This window comes from Heteronotia binoei, chromosome 1, assembly GCF_032191835.1.
Source record: "Heteronotia binoei isolate CCM8104 ecotype False Entrance Well chromosome 1, APGP_CSIRO_Hbin_v1, whole genome shotgun sequence".
NCBI lineage: Eukaryota > Metazoa > Chordata > Lepidosauria > Squamata > Gekkonidae > Heteronotia > Heteronotia binoei.
In genome coordinates, this window is record NC_083223.1 from 14220618 (window position 1) to 14237728 (window position 17111).

General features: G+C 46.0%; 1 protein-coding gene across 1 annotated transcript; it reads right to left on the reverse strand.

Moving 5' to 3' along the window:
• Positions 1–568: 568 nt before the first annotated feature.
• On the reverse strand, positions 569–6775 carry GLYATL3 (glycine-N-acyltransferase like 3). The gene is made up of 5 exons (XM_060257667.1): positions 6677–6775; positions 4685–4792; positions 3401–3527; positions 2203–2329; positions 569–1016 (listed from the first exon to the last, which is right to left on the reverse strand). The coding sequence occupies exons 1-5, from the start codon at positions 6752–6754 to the stop codon at positions 590–592; spliced, it is 867 nt and encodes a 288-aa protein (XP_060113650.1). The 5' UTR covers positions 6755–6775; the 3' UTR covers positions 569–589.
• Positions 6776–17111: the final 10336 nt, after the last annotated feature.

The window sequence follows — 17111 nt, forward strand, 5'->3', positions numbered from 1 at the left end:
AGTTAAGTTTCCTTTCGGACACACTATTTTAGGGTTGCCACATCCCCACTGTTCCCCACCCAAAAGTGATGCCATCGCGCCGGTGACGTTGCTCACAGCTGCTCTAGGCGTTTCCAGGAAAACTATCATTTTCCCGGATGCTCTAGCCATTTGGGAGGGAAAACCTCTATGGCACCTATTGTCCCATAGAGTGTTCCCTCCCAAATGGCTAGACCGTCCAGGGAAACCATAGAGTTTCCCCCGGAAATGCCTAGAGTGGCCGCCGCGAGCAGCGTCGCCAGCGTGATATCACTTCGGGATGACATCACGCCGACGACATCGGGGTAGGTTCCCCCCGCCAGCCCAAAGTGGGAACCTCCCGGGTGGGGAAACCCCAGCCCGGACCGAGGGCTTGACAGCAGCTCTACACTCTTTCCATCCATAGTATTTCCATAAGCAAATCTATTACGCCACTAACAGGTGAGGCAATGTTTTCTAATTTTCTGGCTAAAAGCAAGAGTTGGGTTTTCTACCCAGAAATGGGTGCAAGATGCAGCCTTCTGTCCACCGTAAGGCAATATTACCCCGGTCATCCACAATATTCACTAAGCTACAAATGAGGTGGAGTTAAAAACTTGAAAGGAGTGTGGATCAGTCTCAGGAATCGACAGGGCAGGAACTGAGCATTCATGCTTTTCAGCAGTGTTATCGACGGTAGGTTGTCCTCCAGAACGTTTCCCTGAGCTGGGAACCCCCTGCTGTGTAACTTCTTAGCAAGCGTCGTTGCAATCAGGCGGTTGTACCCTTTCCTACGATGGTCAGGCAGGGTATAGCCGTGGATCATAGTAGCAAATTGGTCTGTCAGACCCCAGGATACAGGACTTCCGTTTTCATCCAGGACGCAGGCACTAGGGAAGCAGCAAATAAGGTTGACAAGATACTTCCGGCAGTGCTCACTGCCTCCGCGGGACCAGGTCTCATTCAAGAGGCCGGCATGTGAGATGTCAAGAGAAGCCAGTCTTGGTGGAGGATTCAGCCTTTAAAAAAACAGGGTTCGGTTTAGCTGCATTGCAATGATCATAGCTGCTGGAAAGTAAGAATGCTGCTGGGTAGAGGGGAAACGGCAAGAGAATATGTGTACTTGGATGCAGGAACAGCGTGCTGTAGGTGGGCAGGGTTCTTCAGATATTCAGAAATCGCGGGCCTCTTTTTGAGGCTTATGCTTTTTCTGTGCTGTCCTTCCCCCTCCACAGCTTCTTGGTATGCTCATCTGGTTCCTACAATCGCTACACTGCTTCACGGATAGGATGAGTGTGAATCAGAAAAATGCAGCTCATCGGCTGAACCGAACCACAAATCGAATAGGGAGGTTCTTTCATCAATCGAGCCAGTTTGCGGCCATTCAAACCCCACTGAAAGCCCCTTTAAGCCCCTGCTTTCTACTCTATCCATGAACTGCTTTAAAAGTTCATGGAGGTTCATGAACCATGAACAGGGCAAAATTTGTCACAAATATTGCTTCGTGGTTCAGTTTGTGCCACATATTCATACATATTCCACTCTGATCCTAACTTCCATCACTGTACTGCCTTCCTAATGTCTATACCAGGTTCCCCAACATTTTTGAACCTTCAATTTCAATTTTTTTCTGCAACCCTGGGGAGTCCCTCAAGTTCGCTGAAAAATCTGTTTTGTGTCCGTGTTGCCCCTCACAACCTGAGTTCGATCCCCGGCAGAAGCTGGGTTTTCAGGTAGGCAGCTCGAGGTTGACTCAGCCTTCCATCCTTCCGAGGTTGGTAAAATGAGTCCCCAGCTTGCTGGGGGGAAAGTGTAGATGACTGGGGAAGGCAATGGCAAATCACCCCGTAAAAATTCTGCCATGAAAATGTTGTGAGAGCAATGTCACCCCATAGTCGGAAGCAACTGGTGCTTATACAGGGGACCTTTCCTTTTCCTTACCCTGATCCATGGATTTAGCTATCTGTATATGGGGATCACATGGGGCTAATAGTATATAGATAAGGGTCGGGAATAAATCTGCAGTCTTCTTCTTCTTCAGAAATAACATAGGGCTCTAAGAACAATCTTCAGGTATCACACCGTGTACTAATGCAAAACAGGTAGAAAGCTGCAGGTGGGCAAATTTTTAAATCAAATGCAGCAGATCCACACTATTTAATTTCTTACTCTGGCAGCACTGCTATGGAAAGCGATGGGACCTACTTATGGTCAACCTCTGGGAGGGTGTCTGGATCTGGATGGATAACCATTTGGAAAGAGGACTGCTTCACATCCACCCGCCTGGGACCAGCGACGGCTTTGGAAATTTCGAATAACCCATCCTGTAGGCCTGTGTGTATAAAAATGAGACATTTCACTTATCGGACATAAAGTCTTATTAGCCATGAGTCTTGATGTCTTAAGGCTAGATTAAAATAGTCTAGCAGCGTACAAAGCTGACCTAAGAAATCTTCTCCCTAGTTCTCAAAACTTCTTCAGAAACGCCTCCCTTCTTTCAGCAGGGAAAGAACACCTACAGTCGCTTTGAATCTCTCTTAAGGCGAAAGATATTTTTCAAGGAACAACGTAATTTATGTCTCTCACAGACTCAGGGCTTCTTTTGTAGCAGGAACTCCTTTGCATATTAGGCCACACGCCCCTGATATAGCCAATCTTTCAAGAGCTTAGAGGGTTCTTAGTGCAGGGCCTAGTGCAAGCTCCAGGAGGACTGGCTACATCAGGGGTGTGTGGCCTAATACGCAAAGGAGTTCTTGCTACAAAAAAAGCCCTGAAGAGACTTATGCAAATTAAATGTAGAACTCATTCTCTTTCTTTTTTATTTTAATGAAAAAGACCCCTTGCCAATCAGTTACTGAAGCGATCAAACAAAATGGTTGGCTAATGCTTGGAGAGGGTTAAGAACATAAGCTTAGTCTTGCTGAATAAGACAGATGGTTCCTCTAGTCCACTACTCTGCCTTCTGACTGCTCTCCTGGAAATAATAGAGACATTCTGCCTCTAATGTCCCATCCAGCTGTTGACCTCTAACCTAGGATCAGGACCAGATCTACATGTGTTTTGAGGGGGGGCAAAATTAAAAAATGACACCCCCTTATGGGCCAGTCTATCTTATGGTCCCATAGAATACAATGGACCCAATACACAATTTGGTGCCCCCCCCCTCTTGGCGCCTGGGGCAAGCAACCCCCTCTGCCCCTCGATCTGACCCTGCCTAGGATGTCCCATCCAGCTGTTGACCTCTGCTCCATAAATCGATCCAGTCTCCTTTTAAACCCACTTTAAAAAGGAAACGTACAAACCACACAACACCACACACAGGGAGGGCATTGCTAAACACATCTCCTTCGCTAGCTCTTTTTTGATACTTTGCTTCCATTGCCCAGCAAACAATAGGTTTTACCCTGTATCTGGAATACTTGCTCCCAGTTTATAGTTTCTGGGTTCTCCAGCAATGCCCAATATGCTTTCAAATCCTTGTAGAAAACCGCATAAGCGTTGGTAAAAGAGTCTAGATCATCACTTTCAGCCTAGGTGTAAAAGAAACAACACACTTAAATTCCATTTATAGATCTTTCTTTCTCTTGTGCACATGTTCTTGCAATCACAGCTGGTCTGAATAGGGGCCCTGCACCACTATTGTAGCTGGTCAGAGAAGGGTATTTACTACATTCGGCTTCTTTTGAGGCAATCAAACCCGTCACCTGCCAGATCCTCTGGTGAGGGCAGGAGTCCCCAACTCCCAGGCGCCACCTTCCCACTGCCGATCAAGTGGCCAGTGGGGAGGGGGGCTCACCCAGAAAAGGGGGGAGATCCAGCGTCATTCATTACCCATGTGATCCAGAAGTGACGTCCTTCTGATATGTGGGCAAAAGCTCTATGGTAGAAGCCACATTTACCATAGAGTTTTTGTGCCCAAATCCCTGAGCGAAACCCTGATGTCCTGGAAGTGATGACATCACTCCTGAGTCACATGGACAGTGACAAAGATACATCGTAGTTCTGGTGAAAATGACCAGAAAGTGCAGGGGGCTGGGGAACGCAGAGCTGACGCTTCTAGTCAATCTCACGTCCCTCCAAGATTCCTGGGAGTGAAATGGACGAGTAGCAGCAGGGCGGCTTTCCTTTCTTTCTCCAGCTTGACATACTCCTAGGATAGTAGTTTACTGGGGGTACCTGTCTTGGGGGGGCTGTACCTTGCCCCCCCCAATCCAATTTGCACCAAACTTGGCAAGCGGATAACGGAGAGTCTGCTGAACAGTTTGCCACAAGTTTGGTGTCTCCAGCCCACTCAGGGGCCGTTCTACCCCTTCCCGAACCCAATGAACCACGAATGGTTCAGGAAATTAAAAACACGAAACAAAATGAACCACCGAATCAGAGGACCGAGCAAACCACAAAATGAAATGAGCCACAATTTTCGCATTCCGTGCCCATCTCTAGTAACCACCTAACAAAGCTGTGAATCTTTCAGCCCCTCTAGCTAAACGGCCTGAGTCACTTTAACCAGGAGACTTCCCAAGCCTTGTACACCATGCAACTGAATATTCTGAGACATCTAACAAAAAGCAGTCTTGCAGATGGCTTCCTCATTACTTTTTTGCAAGTCATAACACCCGGAAAAATATGAGGTGCATTGCAGGAACAAGGGATGCGAAAGAGGCAGAGACCGCAGTCGTTGCTGTACCTCTCTTTGCCGACGAGTAATAACAGCTTTAAAATCTGGCCACGAGTCCACCACCACCTCCTTCTTGAAAGGGTTTCCTCGGTTGATATTCAGCACTGCTCCATATACCTTTCACAGAGAAAAATTCCTGGTAATTATAGAGGTTAGGGGAGTACTTATTATAAGGGGTGGAATTCCAGCAGGAGCTCCTGTGCATATTAGGCCACACACCCCTGATGTAGCCAGTCCTCCAAGAGCTTGCAAAAAAGAGCCTTGTAAGCTCTCAGAGGATTGGCTACATCAGGGAGGTGTGGCCTAATATGCAAAGGAGCTCCTGCTAGAATTCCACTCCTGCTTATTATTATTATCATTATTACAGTTTCTTTTTATGATCTTAAGATAGACATTAACTTGACAAGAACCTAGCACATTTTTGTCCCAATTCTCCTTCAAGGAGGTTCTCCTTTTCTCACCTGACCCCCACAACTTCCATGGGAACTACCCGAGGGAAGAGAAAGCAACAGGACTCAGATCACTAGAGAGCGTCACGACAGAATGAGGATCGGAAGCCATTCTGCCCCACTGATGGCTTAACCGAAAACATCCAGTTTGGATGCTTCAGGTTGTAGCAGGAAAGTTGTTCCTACGTGAAGTTACCAGCAACTCCATTTTTGGCTCTGGCAACGGAGGGAAGAGCGGGCAGCGAGTTATGCTGAACAGGCTGAATAATGCACTTTCCATCTGCTTTCAAAGCACTTTACTGATCGTTCTCAAGTGCATTTTGCGTTTCACACCGTGAAATCCCGTTGCAAAGTGCATCGAAGGTGGACCGAAAGTGCATTTTTCAGCATGTGTGAAAGTGCCTTATCACCTTAAGTATTTCAAAAGAAGGTCGCCTGGTATGAATGAATGAATGCTGTACTCACCCTAAACAAGGGGAAAATAAGAAGGGCAGCACTAATTCTCAAAGGTTATAGATTAAATGAGCAGCAAAAGCAGCTTTCAAAGTTTGTTTTGAGACAACACTCTCAACCCCCAACACACAATCTTTTTTTGTGTGTGTGTGCTTGTGCACATGCGCCTGGATGTCATGCTGACCTCTGGTGAGTGACAAGAGATCAGCTCTCCCCCAAGCTATCTGTGGGGTTCCCCTATCCCTCAGGGACACCTTTCCAAGGGACAATTCGGACTGCAGTGAAAAGAGATGGGAAATCATGGCTCTGCAGATAGCAGTTGTTCTTTTCTCTGGAAATCTCTGGAGGATATTCACAGAGGTTGCTGAATAAAGCCTGCCCCTGTCCTCTTGACTGGATATTTCAAGGACGTCTCCATTCCAAGTACTAATCACAGTTGACTCTGCTTTGCTTCCAAGATCGGGCTTGCCTGGGCTGTCCAGACCAGCCCCAAGCACACATTCTTCATGGTATTTCATGTCTGCTGGAACATTTTGTCAAGCGCTCTCTCACGGAGAAGCTCTCACCAGTCAGCCTACACTTGAAACACACCTGCATAAGAAACGTTTCAGAGTGCCTCAGCATAAAGGTACACTTTAGAAGCCCTTTGTGTCTTGCTTCACTTCGTTAGCTGCAGCCAGCTCACACTGAAGATGGGCACTTGGTTTGAAGAGAGGCCGGCCTGACAGAATCTGCTCCCCTCTTTCGTTTGCCCTCTGGCTTATCTAAACCCAGCCCCAGAGGTCAAGCTTTCAACCAGTTCTCAGACAAAAAAGATAAATGAAGACGTTCCTCACACATGAAGCTGCCTCGTACCAAATCAGAACCTTGGCCCATCAAAGTCAATACTGACAGCAGCTTTCTGGGGGTCTCAGGCAGACGTCTTTCACATCACCTACTGCTTGGTCCTTTTATCTGAAGGTGCCAGTTATTGAACCTGCGTGCCAAACGGATGCTCTACCACTGAGCCACAGCCCCTCCCCAAGATGGCTTCTCCCAACCGCCCTGTTTTCTTCTTGCCAAGTACTCTGGTGCCGTTGTAATGACTCATCTGCCTTACCTTAAGAGATTCGGGGAAGTTCTTCTTTAACAGGTGTTCCAGTTTCTGCAGCTTCGTGGAGCAGTTGAGCACCAACATCTTCCTGGAAACAGTCAGCAGCCACCTAGGTATGAATGGGGAATAGTTCAGAAAGCGGGGGGAGGGAGGAAGGGAGGGTAACAGCAGTGATTGGAAACAAACCTTTGCTGTGTCAGAGAATTGCAAGCCAGTACCTAAATTCACTGCCACAGGAGGTGGTGGCGGCTACAAGCATAGCCAGCTTCAAGAGGGGGTTAGATAAAAATATGGAGCAGAGGTCCATCAGTGGCTATTAACCACAGTGTTTGTGTATATATAAATACATATATTTGGCCACTGTGTGACACAGTGTTGGACTGGATGGGCCATTGGCCTGATCCAACATGGCTTCTCTTATGTGACACAGAGTGTTGGACTGGATGGGCCATTGGCCTGATCCAACATGGCTTCTCTTATGTTCTTATGTGACACAGAGTGTCGGACCAGATGGGCCATTGGCCTGATCCAACATGGCTTCTCTTATGTTCTTATGTGACACAGAGTGTCGGACCGGATGGGCCATTGGCCTGATCCAACATGGCTTCTCTTAGGTTCTTATGTGACACAGAGTATCGGACCGGATGGGCCATTGGCCTGATCCAACATGGCTTCTCTTATGTTCTTATGTGACACAGAGTGTTGGACCGGATGGGCCATTGGCCTGATCCAACATGGCTTCTCTTATGTTCTTAAACAAGTTCCAAGGTAACCACCCCCAATGCTTTTACATTAAAATTTGGGGTTGCGGTGAAGGAGGGCGCTGGTAGTTCATTTCATAATCAACTGGAAGAAGAAGGGAAAGGGAGGAGGAGGAAGAGGAGGAGGAGATTGTATTTATACCCTGCTCTTTGCTACCCAAAGGAGTCTCAGAGTGGCTTACTATAATATTGTGGGTTCTATGCATCCATGAGGCAAGATGGTAGTGAAACATCAGCACTTTATTGATTTCAGCATAGTAAGGCTAAGCATAAGACTGAGGAAATAGCCAACAGGGCCTGGAACTATATACAACTCTGGGTTCCCGCGCAAACACGATATTGGGTCATTCAAACCGGCCGGTTCCTTGTGATTGGTCCCGGGCAGCAGGTATTTAGATCCTGCTGCCCATTGTTCCCAGTTCCCCAAGCTTGGTCAGTAACGCTCCAATGAGCCAGGCCGGAATACCCACAATAGTACACAGGTAATCTTAAGTTCCCGTACGTAACACTTACAATCTCCTTTCCCTCCCCCTCCCCACAACAGACACCGTGTGACGTAGGTGGGGCTGAAAGAGCTCTCCCAGAACTGCTCTTGAGCAGAACAGCTTTGAGAAAACTTGTGGCTGACCTAATCCTGGAAGAGATTTTGGTTTTTTTTAGCACATTAATGGAACATATGCCAATAGTAAAGGCAAAGGTAGTCCCTTGTGCAAGCACCAGTCGTTTTCACAGCAGACATTTTATGGGGTGGTTTGCCATTGCCTTCCTCAGTCATCTACACTTCCCCCCCAGCAAGCTGGGCACTCATTTTGCCGACCTCGGAAGGACGGAAGGCTGAGTCAACCTTGAGCCGGCTACCTGAACCCAGCTTCTGCCAGGATCAAACTCAGGTCATGAGCAGAGCTTGGACTGCAGTACTGCAGCTTTACCACTCTGCGCCACAGGGCACATCCTAATGCCAATAGTATTATATTGGGGTGGACATTTTAAGCCACTTCAGGTCCCCATTGGGGGGGAGGAAGCTGGGCACATATATCTAAATCATTAAAACAGACCTGGTGTGTCCCTTTAAAAGAGTGTTGGGGAGACTGCCAAAGAAATTTACCTTAACACCTGCTGTACCTCTTGAAACCTAAGAGTCTGTCCAGTTGACTGCTTGTTTTCATGGGACAGGACTTTGGCCAGCCCCAAGCCTCTGAAGCAGGCCCGTAGCCAGAAAATTTTGGTTGGGGGGGGGGGCCCACGGAAAAAATTTCAGATGGAGGGGACCCCCTCTGGCAGCCCCCACTCTCTCAGCTGCCACTTTTATCTCAATTCAAAAGAACAATGGCAGCACAATATATGGAATACAAAAATATCAAAAAATATTGTGCAAGACACACACTCTTGAATAGTTTATACAAAATTAAGTATATTGTATTGTGTCATATAATGAACAGCCTACAAAAGTAGGCATACATTCATACAATCAGAAATTAAAGCCAAACAAGAGTCTCAAATACAGTATTTCAGGGAGGACCCCTCACAGTCTCTTAATTTTCCAAATAGAGTACTAAGACTCAATAATAAAGTTCCACAGGAGTCCCTCCGTTGCTTGTTGGCTTCTGAAGGAAAAATTCTTGCCTTCATGCAAACTCCGGCTTTGATTGCGTTCCGCCGCTCCTGCAGCTTCCTCATAAGCCAACTGAAAATTCCAGCCAAGTTCTCTCTCAAACGCCCATTTCAGTATCTTAATTAGCGGCTTAATTAGGGTCCTCCCTGAAATACTGTATTTGAGACTCTTGTTTGGCTTTCTATGCCACTTTTATCTTGGCAGCTCTGGAGGTCCCCCTCTGCGCAGCACCTCCCCCTCCCTCCCTCCCTCCCACTCAGGGAGAAACTGCGATTGCGCAGGAAGGCCGGCGTAGGAACCGCTGGCTTCGGAGCTGCTTTTCCAGCAGATCACGTGATCGGCAGGGGGCACCTTGCAAGAGCCCCCAGAGCCCGCTCTTTACAGTTGCTCCCTGTGGATGAGTGGGAGGGAGGGAGGGGAGGTGCCACACGGAGGGGGGCCACCAGAGCTGCAGGGAGAAAAGTGGTGGTGGAGAAAGCAGGGGCCAGGGAAAGGAGGGGCCATAAGGGTCTGAGGGGGGATTGGATGGGGGGGGGCTGGGGCCCCTCGGGCCCCTCGTGGCTACGTGCCTGCTCTGAAGTTTCCTGCTCTTCTTGCTGTAGAAACTATCATAGAAAGTTGCCTGCACTGAGGGAAGTCACGGAGGACACAACCAGCAGGGAAGGATGGGATGTCCCTAAATCCCCACCCCCCAGGTCCTTGCAAGACCCCTGCTTTTAACTGGAGAGCCAGTTTGGTGTAGTGGTTGTGTGCGGACTCTTATCTGGGAGAACCGGGTTTGATTCCCCACTCCTCCACTTGCACCTGCTGGAATGGCCTTGGGTCAGCCATAGCTCTGGCAGAGGTTGTCCTTGAAAGGGCAGCTGCTGTGAGAGTCCTCTCAGCCCCACCCACCTCACAGGGTGTCTGTTGTGGGGGAGGAAGGGAAAGGAGATTGTGTGCCGCTCTGAGACTCTTCGGAGTGGAGGGCGGGATATAAATCCAATATCATCTTCATCATCTTCTTCATCATTATCTTCATCATCTTCTTCTTATCTTCTTCTTCATCTTAATACCTATTCACAAGAGTTCAACTAAGTCCTGCAGCAACACTTTTGAAAGTGCTTCCTAAATCAGGAGAGTTTTAACTAAAAAGAGGGGAATGGAATCCGGCATGTTATCTTGAAGCAGCATGTTTCAGGAGATGAATGCCACAGCTTTGTAAATACCCCCCATGTCCTCCAGTAGTCCTAAATTTAATAGTATATCATGAACTGCTCGCTCTGTCCTGAGGGGAAGTGAGAACAATATCTCTGTAAGGAAGCCCTTCTAAAATTAGCAATGCAGAGACTATATTGTCCAGTTGTCTAACTGGAAACTCTCCTGCCAACAATGTGTAGGTGAAAAGGCAAGGCTCTCTTTGAGAGGGAAGACTTTGAGATGGGAGGAACCAGAAAGGGAAATCTTCAAATGGAAAAATGGGGAAATTAGGGGGAGCACAGAAAGGAAACCCTGATGAAAGATTATCTTTTAGAGTAAGTAAAATGCTTCCTGAGGCAAATTTTTTCAAATTCAAAACGGATAGGATTGAAAAAGTCTCAAGACTTGCTCAAATTTCCATTGGAAAAAATTGAGAAATTTGGGGAGCGCTAAAAAAACCCAAAACCCTCTTACAGTATTTTATTATTTATTTATTTATTTCGATTTATATCCCGCCCTACCCCACTGAAGCGGGCTCAGGGCAGCTTACAACATAAAACTCTAACAATAAATCAGTTTAATATACATTAATAATTTATACAGTAAAATACATAAAATACATAAAAACACATTTATCGATATACCATGCTACATCTTCCCTAAAAGTCGGTACTTCAAGTATTCCAATGTTCAGATATGCTGATGTTCACGAATTTGGATATTCAGATATCGGTCAGTAGACAAAGAATACTGGAAATATTGTATAAGGGTAAATAATTCCAGCAACAATTGATATGCTACAACAACGTGTTCAATAATATTATTGAAGCGTTCAATATTTTTAGTGTTTCGCTCAGTTCCCGGGCAGGCCAGCAGCCTTATCCATTGTGACTCCGTGAGAGACCTTCTGTCCAAGTAAATGCACATTTGCCATATATGTTTTCCACCTTTGATGTCTATTTTTCCCTGCCTCTCAGATGGCAACAATGAAAGATATATGTGCTAAAGCAGCAAAGGGAGCAGCACTTTGTAACTCTCAAGGGTTGCGCTGGGTGTTCTTGCAATTGATACAAGATGAAGACGTTAATACTTTAAAATCCCATAAATATGCCAATCAGTAAAACGGTGTATGCTGAATTATAAATGTTATGTTTTTCAATCAGCAAAATAAGTTTAAAATTGATAGGAAAGAGCTGCATGTATTTCAATTCCTGTTCACCCCCCCCCCCCAAAAATAGACAAAAAAATTCTGAGCCTTCAAAATATCTAGAAGTTTTAACATAAGAGAAGCTATGTTGGATCAGGCCAATGGCCCATCCAGTCCAACACTCTGTCACACAGTGGCCAAAAAACCGAAGTGCCATCAGGAGGTCCACCAGTGGGGCTAGAAGCCCTCACACTGTGCCCCCACCCAAGCACCAAGAATACAGAGCATCACTGCCCCAGACAGAGAGTTCCAACAATACACTGTGGCTAATAGCCACTGATGGACCTCTGCTCCATATGCTTATCCAATCCCCTCTTGAAGCTGGCTATGCTTGTAGCCACCACCACCTTTTGTGGAAGTGCATTCCACAGGAATTCTACAGTTTTACATCTGTTGGAAGGCACAGGTTGTTTAAACTTTATAGATTTTTAAAAAGTACATTGAGTCTGGTGGCCTTCCTGCCTGAATTGGAGGACAGTTGTGAATGAAAAGCTTTTCTGAAGAGAATATTCAGCTAATCTAATACATTTCATAGAATCATAGAGTTGAAAGGGGGACCCCAGGGTCATCTAGACCAACCCCCTGCACAATGCAGGAAACTCACAAACACCTCCCCCTAAATTCACAGGATCTTCATTGCTGTCAGATGGCCATCTAGCCTGTTTAAAAACCAAGGAAGGAGAGCCCTGTTCCACCGAGGAACCGCTCTAACAGTCAGGAAGTTCTTCCTAATGTGGAGCTGGAAACGTTTCTGATTTAATTTCAACCCATTAGTTCTGTCTGTTATAATAGTCATATAGACACAGATCACGTACCTGCTCTTGACTTCACAGCCTGCTTTTCTGCCAATACACCTGAGCACTAAGAAACAGGTGAGCAGCAGCAACAAGTTGGCTTCCCAAGCATTCACACAGGTCTTCTGGGACAAGGCGAAACAAAGCAAAGACAGCTACCCCTGGGGGAGAGAGAGAGGCTTAAGAGGCAGGCTTTAATAAGGGAGCTGTGAAGGTCAGAGAAACTCTGGGTAAACTCCCTGTCCAAGAGACACTTGATCTGCTGGTATCCATTCCCACGAATGACCAGGTTTCCTCATACTTTGGATTAGCATGCCTTCCTGGGAATTATTACACACAATGCTTAATTTATACTTATCGCTTCTACCTCGTGTGACAGGTGGTAAAATTGCACACATTAAGGAGATGCTTGTGGGAAGGAGGTGATTTCTGTGGCCTCGATATCTCGGTTTCTCCAATATCCGATAGCAACCTTTAATGGGTTAAATTCTCCTCAACACTTCTGTAATTATCATTATGCTCTTCTACTGGAGCCTGCTTGACTCCGCAGTATGCTTACGTTGCTGTTCTTTTGACTCAAAGGTACTGTTGAGATCCAGCCCTCGTACAGGCAAACACTCAGCTATCCAGGGCTCCCCCCCCAGGGGAACGTGGTGGCATGGAGTTCCGGAACCTTTTTGTGGAAACAAAAGTCTTAAAAAACTCATGGGGACACCTGTGTGTTTCTCCTTCATTTCCCTCTTGAGAGTTCTGCCCAAGGCTTTTTTTTGGTGGAAAAAGCCCAGCAGGAACTCATTTGCATATTAGGCAACTCGTTTGCATATTAACAGCTACTTGCTGATGACCTGTTAATGAAAGAATTACTAATCAAAACCTCCACCTTCTCTTCTAATGTGGTGGAAAGTGTCATCCAGTCACAGTCAATTTATGGCAACTCTGTAGGGTTTTCAAGGCAAGAGATGAGCAGAGGTGGCTTGTTCATTGCCTGTCTCTGAAGAGCAACCCTGGACCACGTAATAGTCTTCCATCCAATTACTAACCAGGATCAATATCAAGGGAAGGTCTCAGCCTCTATGTCCTGTTGTTGGCCCTCCAGAGGAACTGGTTGGCTACTGTGTGAGGCGGGATGCTGGACTAGATGGACCACCGGTCTGATTCAGCAGGGCTCTTCTTATGTTCTTATGAAGGTCTCAGCCTCTCTGCTCTGTTGTTGGCCCTCCAGAGGAACAGGTTGGTCACTGTGGAAACAGGATGCTGGACTAGATGGACCACTGGTCTGATCCAGCAGGGCTCTTCTGATGTTCTTATGAAGGCCTCAGCCTCTGTGCCCTGTTGTTGGCCCTCAGAGGAACTGGTTGGCCACTGTGTGAGACAGAACATTGGACTAGATGGACCACTGGTCTGATCCAGTAGGGCTCTTCTGATGTACTTATGAAGGCCTTGGCCTCTCTGCCCTGTTGTTGGTTCTCCAGAGGAACTAGTTGGCCACTGTGTGAGACAGGATGCTGGACTAGAAATGGACCACTGGTCTGATCCAGCAGGGCTCTTCTGATTTCTTACGAAGGCCGCAGCCTCTCTGCCCTGTTGTTGGCCCTCCAGAGGAACTAGTTGGCCACTGTGTGAGACAGAATGTTGAACTAGATGGACCACTAGTCTGATCCAGTAGGGCTCTTCTGATGTACTTATGAAGGCCTTGGCCTCTCTGCCCTGTTGTTGGTTCTCCAGAGGAACTAGTTGACCACTGTGTGAGACAGGATGCTGGACTAGAAATGGACCACTGGTCTGATCCAGCAGGGCTCTTCTGATGTTCTTATGAAGGCCTCAGCCTCTCTGCCCTGTTGTTGGCCCTCCAGAGGAACTAGTTGGCCGCTGTGTGAGACAGAATGCTGAACTAGATGGACCACTGGTCTGATCCAATAGGGCTCTTCTGATGTACTTATGAAGGCCTTGGCCTCTCTGCCCTGTTGTTGGTTCTCCAGAGGAACTAGTTGACCACTGTGTGAGACAGGATGCTGGACTAGAAATGGACTGGGGTCTGATCCAGCGGGGCTGATATGTTCCTAACCCTGTTTAGTTTCTGAGATTTGACAAGATTGAACTAGCCCGGGCCCGGATGGTCAGAACCATCTCCTCCAAAGTGCCATTACATGAGGAACCACTTACCCAGTGCAATCAAATATGTGCCATTAGAACCACTGACAAAAGCCTAGGTCTGTTTCTCGTTGAGGAGATTCATTAGGGCGTATCTTTTTTCGAGAGCACAACAATGATCAAACCGGAACCAGCAAAAAATTTCTATATCCCAGTCAATTGCAATTTGCATCAGGAACAATCTTTGTCTTCTATCTTGATAAAGTTGCCCACAGGTCCTCCTTTTGCTTTGAGCTAAATTTTAATCCGCTTGGATTAACTTCACTAATTCTTATAGATAATTTCCATCCAGGATAGATGAGAGCTGTTAAGAAGTTACAATTTTATGGGTTCATTCCCACAGTCTTATAGCGTCTTGGGTTTTGGAGACACCACCTTCCAATCAAATGAATTTGAGACACAGCCCTCCAAGCTGAAAGAACACAGGCTGAAACTTACCCAGCAGCAAAATTTTGGTGACAGAATACCTTTACACCTAATTCCCTAAATGTGAAACATCTTCACCTTGGCCAAGTTTAATGTCTTACCTTGCAAATAAAACACAGGTACAGCAGTTAAACATGTGCCGCTGTACTGCTTACCGTTTATTTTATAAGGACATTTGTTCTTTATATCCCTATTCCATTCCATTTTTCTAGATCCAACAAGTTGTATATGTCCCTTTGTTTCAGATCATTCGAAGGAAACCGCCTTTAAAGTGGCCAAATTTTCTGCTACAGCTTGTGTGCATAATAAAGAAGGTGGAAATCCAACAACTACAGCCTCAGTTGTAAAATTTTGTGCAACAGTGTAGAAAATCAGACAGTTGCTTTTGTTATCAGGGTTTATGTAAATACCACCCATTTATATTACTATTTATATTATTGTCTATTTTTATTTTTTGCTTTTGTAGTATTTTATCTGTGCTGGTTTTTGACCATACAGTAAATTTAAAGTTTGAAATCGGTTGCTGACAGCTGATTATAAAGTATTAAAGCTTTCAGGACTGAGACCAACTGTTCCAGAATGTTTCAATAATCGATACAGACATAATTTTATTTGCAGCACAAATAAATCTAAATTAGGCAAAACTACTCTTAGCTAAAGGCCTTATCTTGCAAAAAAGAAGGCAGCTTCCAAGGGACCATCCATAGCAACCACAAAGATGTGTTTAGCTCTCTGTGGATTAAAGACCAGTGTTAATTTCCCTCATTAAAGAGACCAGTAAACTGGAAACAAACAGTTCAGCTGCATCCCAATGTCAAAGCACTCTACTATTGCTGAGAAAACCAATTTGTTGTAGTCTGTCTTTCAAAAAAAAAAAAAGAACAAATAAGAAAACAGGAAACTAGACTAATCCAGAAAACTGGATTAATAACATACACATTTTGTTTTCGGTTTCCAGAACTGACTGGAAGGAACACCGTAACAAGAGAACTCTGAGAGAAATGAGATTAACACTTTAACCTTGTATTTGCTAGCCATAAACCTGTGAAGAACCAGGTGCGATTCTTTGTTTAAAGAATCATATGCAATACCTATAATGAAAACAGTAATCCTTTAATTTCAGGCTCCTCCTACTTCCATGTGTGTTTGAATACCCTGAAAGGGGCAAACGCAACCGAGAGAAAACCATTGCTTGGTTATAAACAAGGTTTTGTTTTCCTTTTCTATATTATGGGATGAAAAACACCAATACACAACTCATCTATTAGATGAAGAAGACTGCAGATTTATACCCTGCCCTTCTCTCTGAATCAGAGACTCAGAGCAATTTACAATCTTCTATATCTTCCTCTCCCACAACAGTCACCCTGTGAGGTGGGTGGGGCTGATAGGGCTCTCACAGCAGCTGCCCTTTCAAGAACAACCCCTGCCGGAGCTATGGCTGACCCAAGGCCATTCCAGCAGCTGCAAGTGGAGGAGTGGGGAATCAAACCCGGTTCTCCCAGATGAGTCCGCGCACTTAACCACTACACCAAACTGGCTCTCTAATGTACTGTAAACTGGAAGTTCGGGATCAGATCTGATTTCACTTACTGCGAATCTTCCTTCTCGGTGGTCCAGGAGTGGTGACAGTCAGTTACCTCTGGGAAGTCTCCTCCTCTTAAAACAGGGTCGGCTCTTCTAAATCGATCCAGGAGGGGGAATGGCCTTCTTCCCTGAGGCAACAGACTGCCCCACTGGAGAATGGAAGATCTGATTTCACTTAACTGTGAATCTTCCTTCTCGGTGGTCCAGGAGTGGGACAGATAGCCACATGTCACTAACGTATGCTTTTATACCAGCTTGTCAAGGGACTAACACCAAATCTGTGTACTACCTGTATTTGCAACAGCATGAAGCTTTATTCCAAGGATAATTCTGCTTAGATTTTTAGGAGCTCATAATTCACAATGTAAGAAAACCACTTTATTACTTTCAATAATTACGCAAGATAGCTACAAAGCAGCAAAAGCAGCCGTCGGGTTAGGACGGATAAAAGGAAGTACTTCTTCACCCAAAGGGTGATTAACACATGGAATTCACTGCCACAGGTGACGATGACTACAAGCATAGCCAGCTTCAAGAGGGGATTGGATAAGCATATGGAGCAGAGGTCCATCAGCGGCTATTAGCCACAGTGTATTGTTGGAATTCTCTGTCTGAGGCAGTGATGCTCTGTATTCTTGGTGCTTGGAGGGGCCACAGTGGGAGGGCTTCTAGTGTCCTGGCCCCACTGGTGGACCTCCTGATGGCACCTGGATTTTTGACCACT

Coding starts and splice junctions, on each gene's coding strand:
- GLYATL3 (XM_060257667.1), bottom strand. CDS start 6,754: ATGTTGGTGCTCAACTGCTCCACGAAGCTGCAGAAACTGGAACACCTG. Junction 3,528..4,684: donor TTACTCGTCGGCAAAGAGAG/GTACAGCAACGA, acceptor TTTTACACCTAG/GCTGAAAGTGATGATCTAGA. Junction 2,330..3,400: donor GCAAGTATTCCAGATACAGG/GTAAAACCTATT, acceptor TTATACACACAG/GCCTACAGGATGGGTTATTC.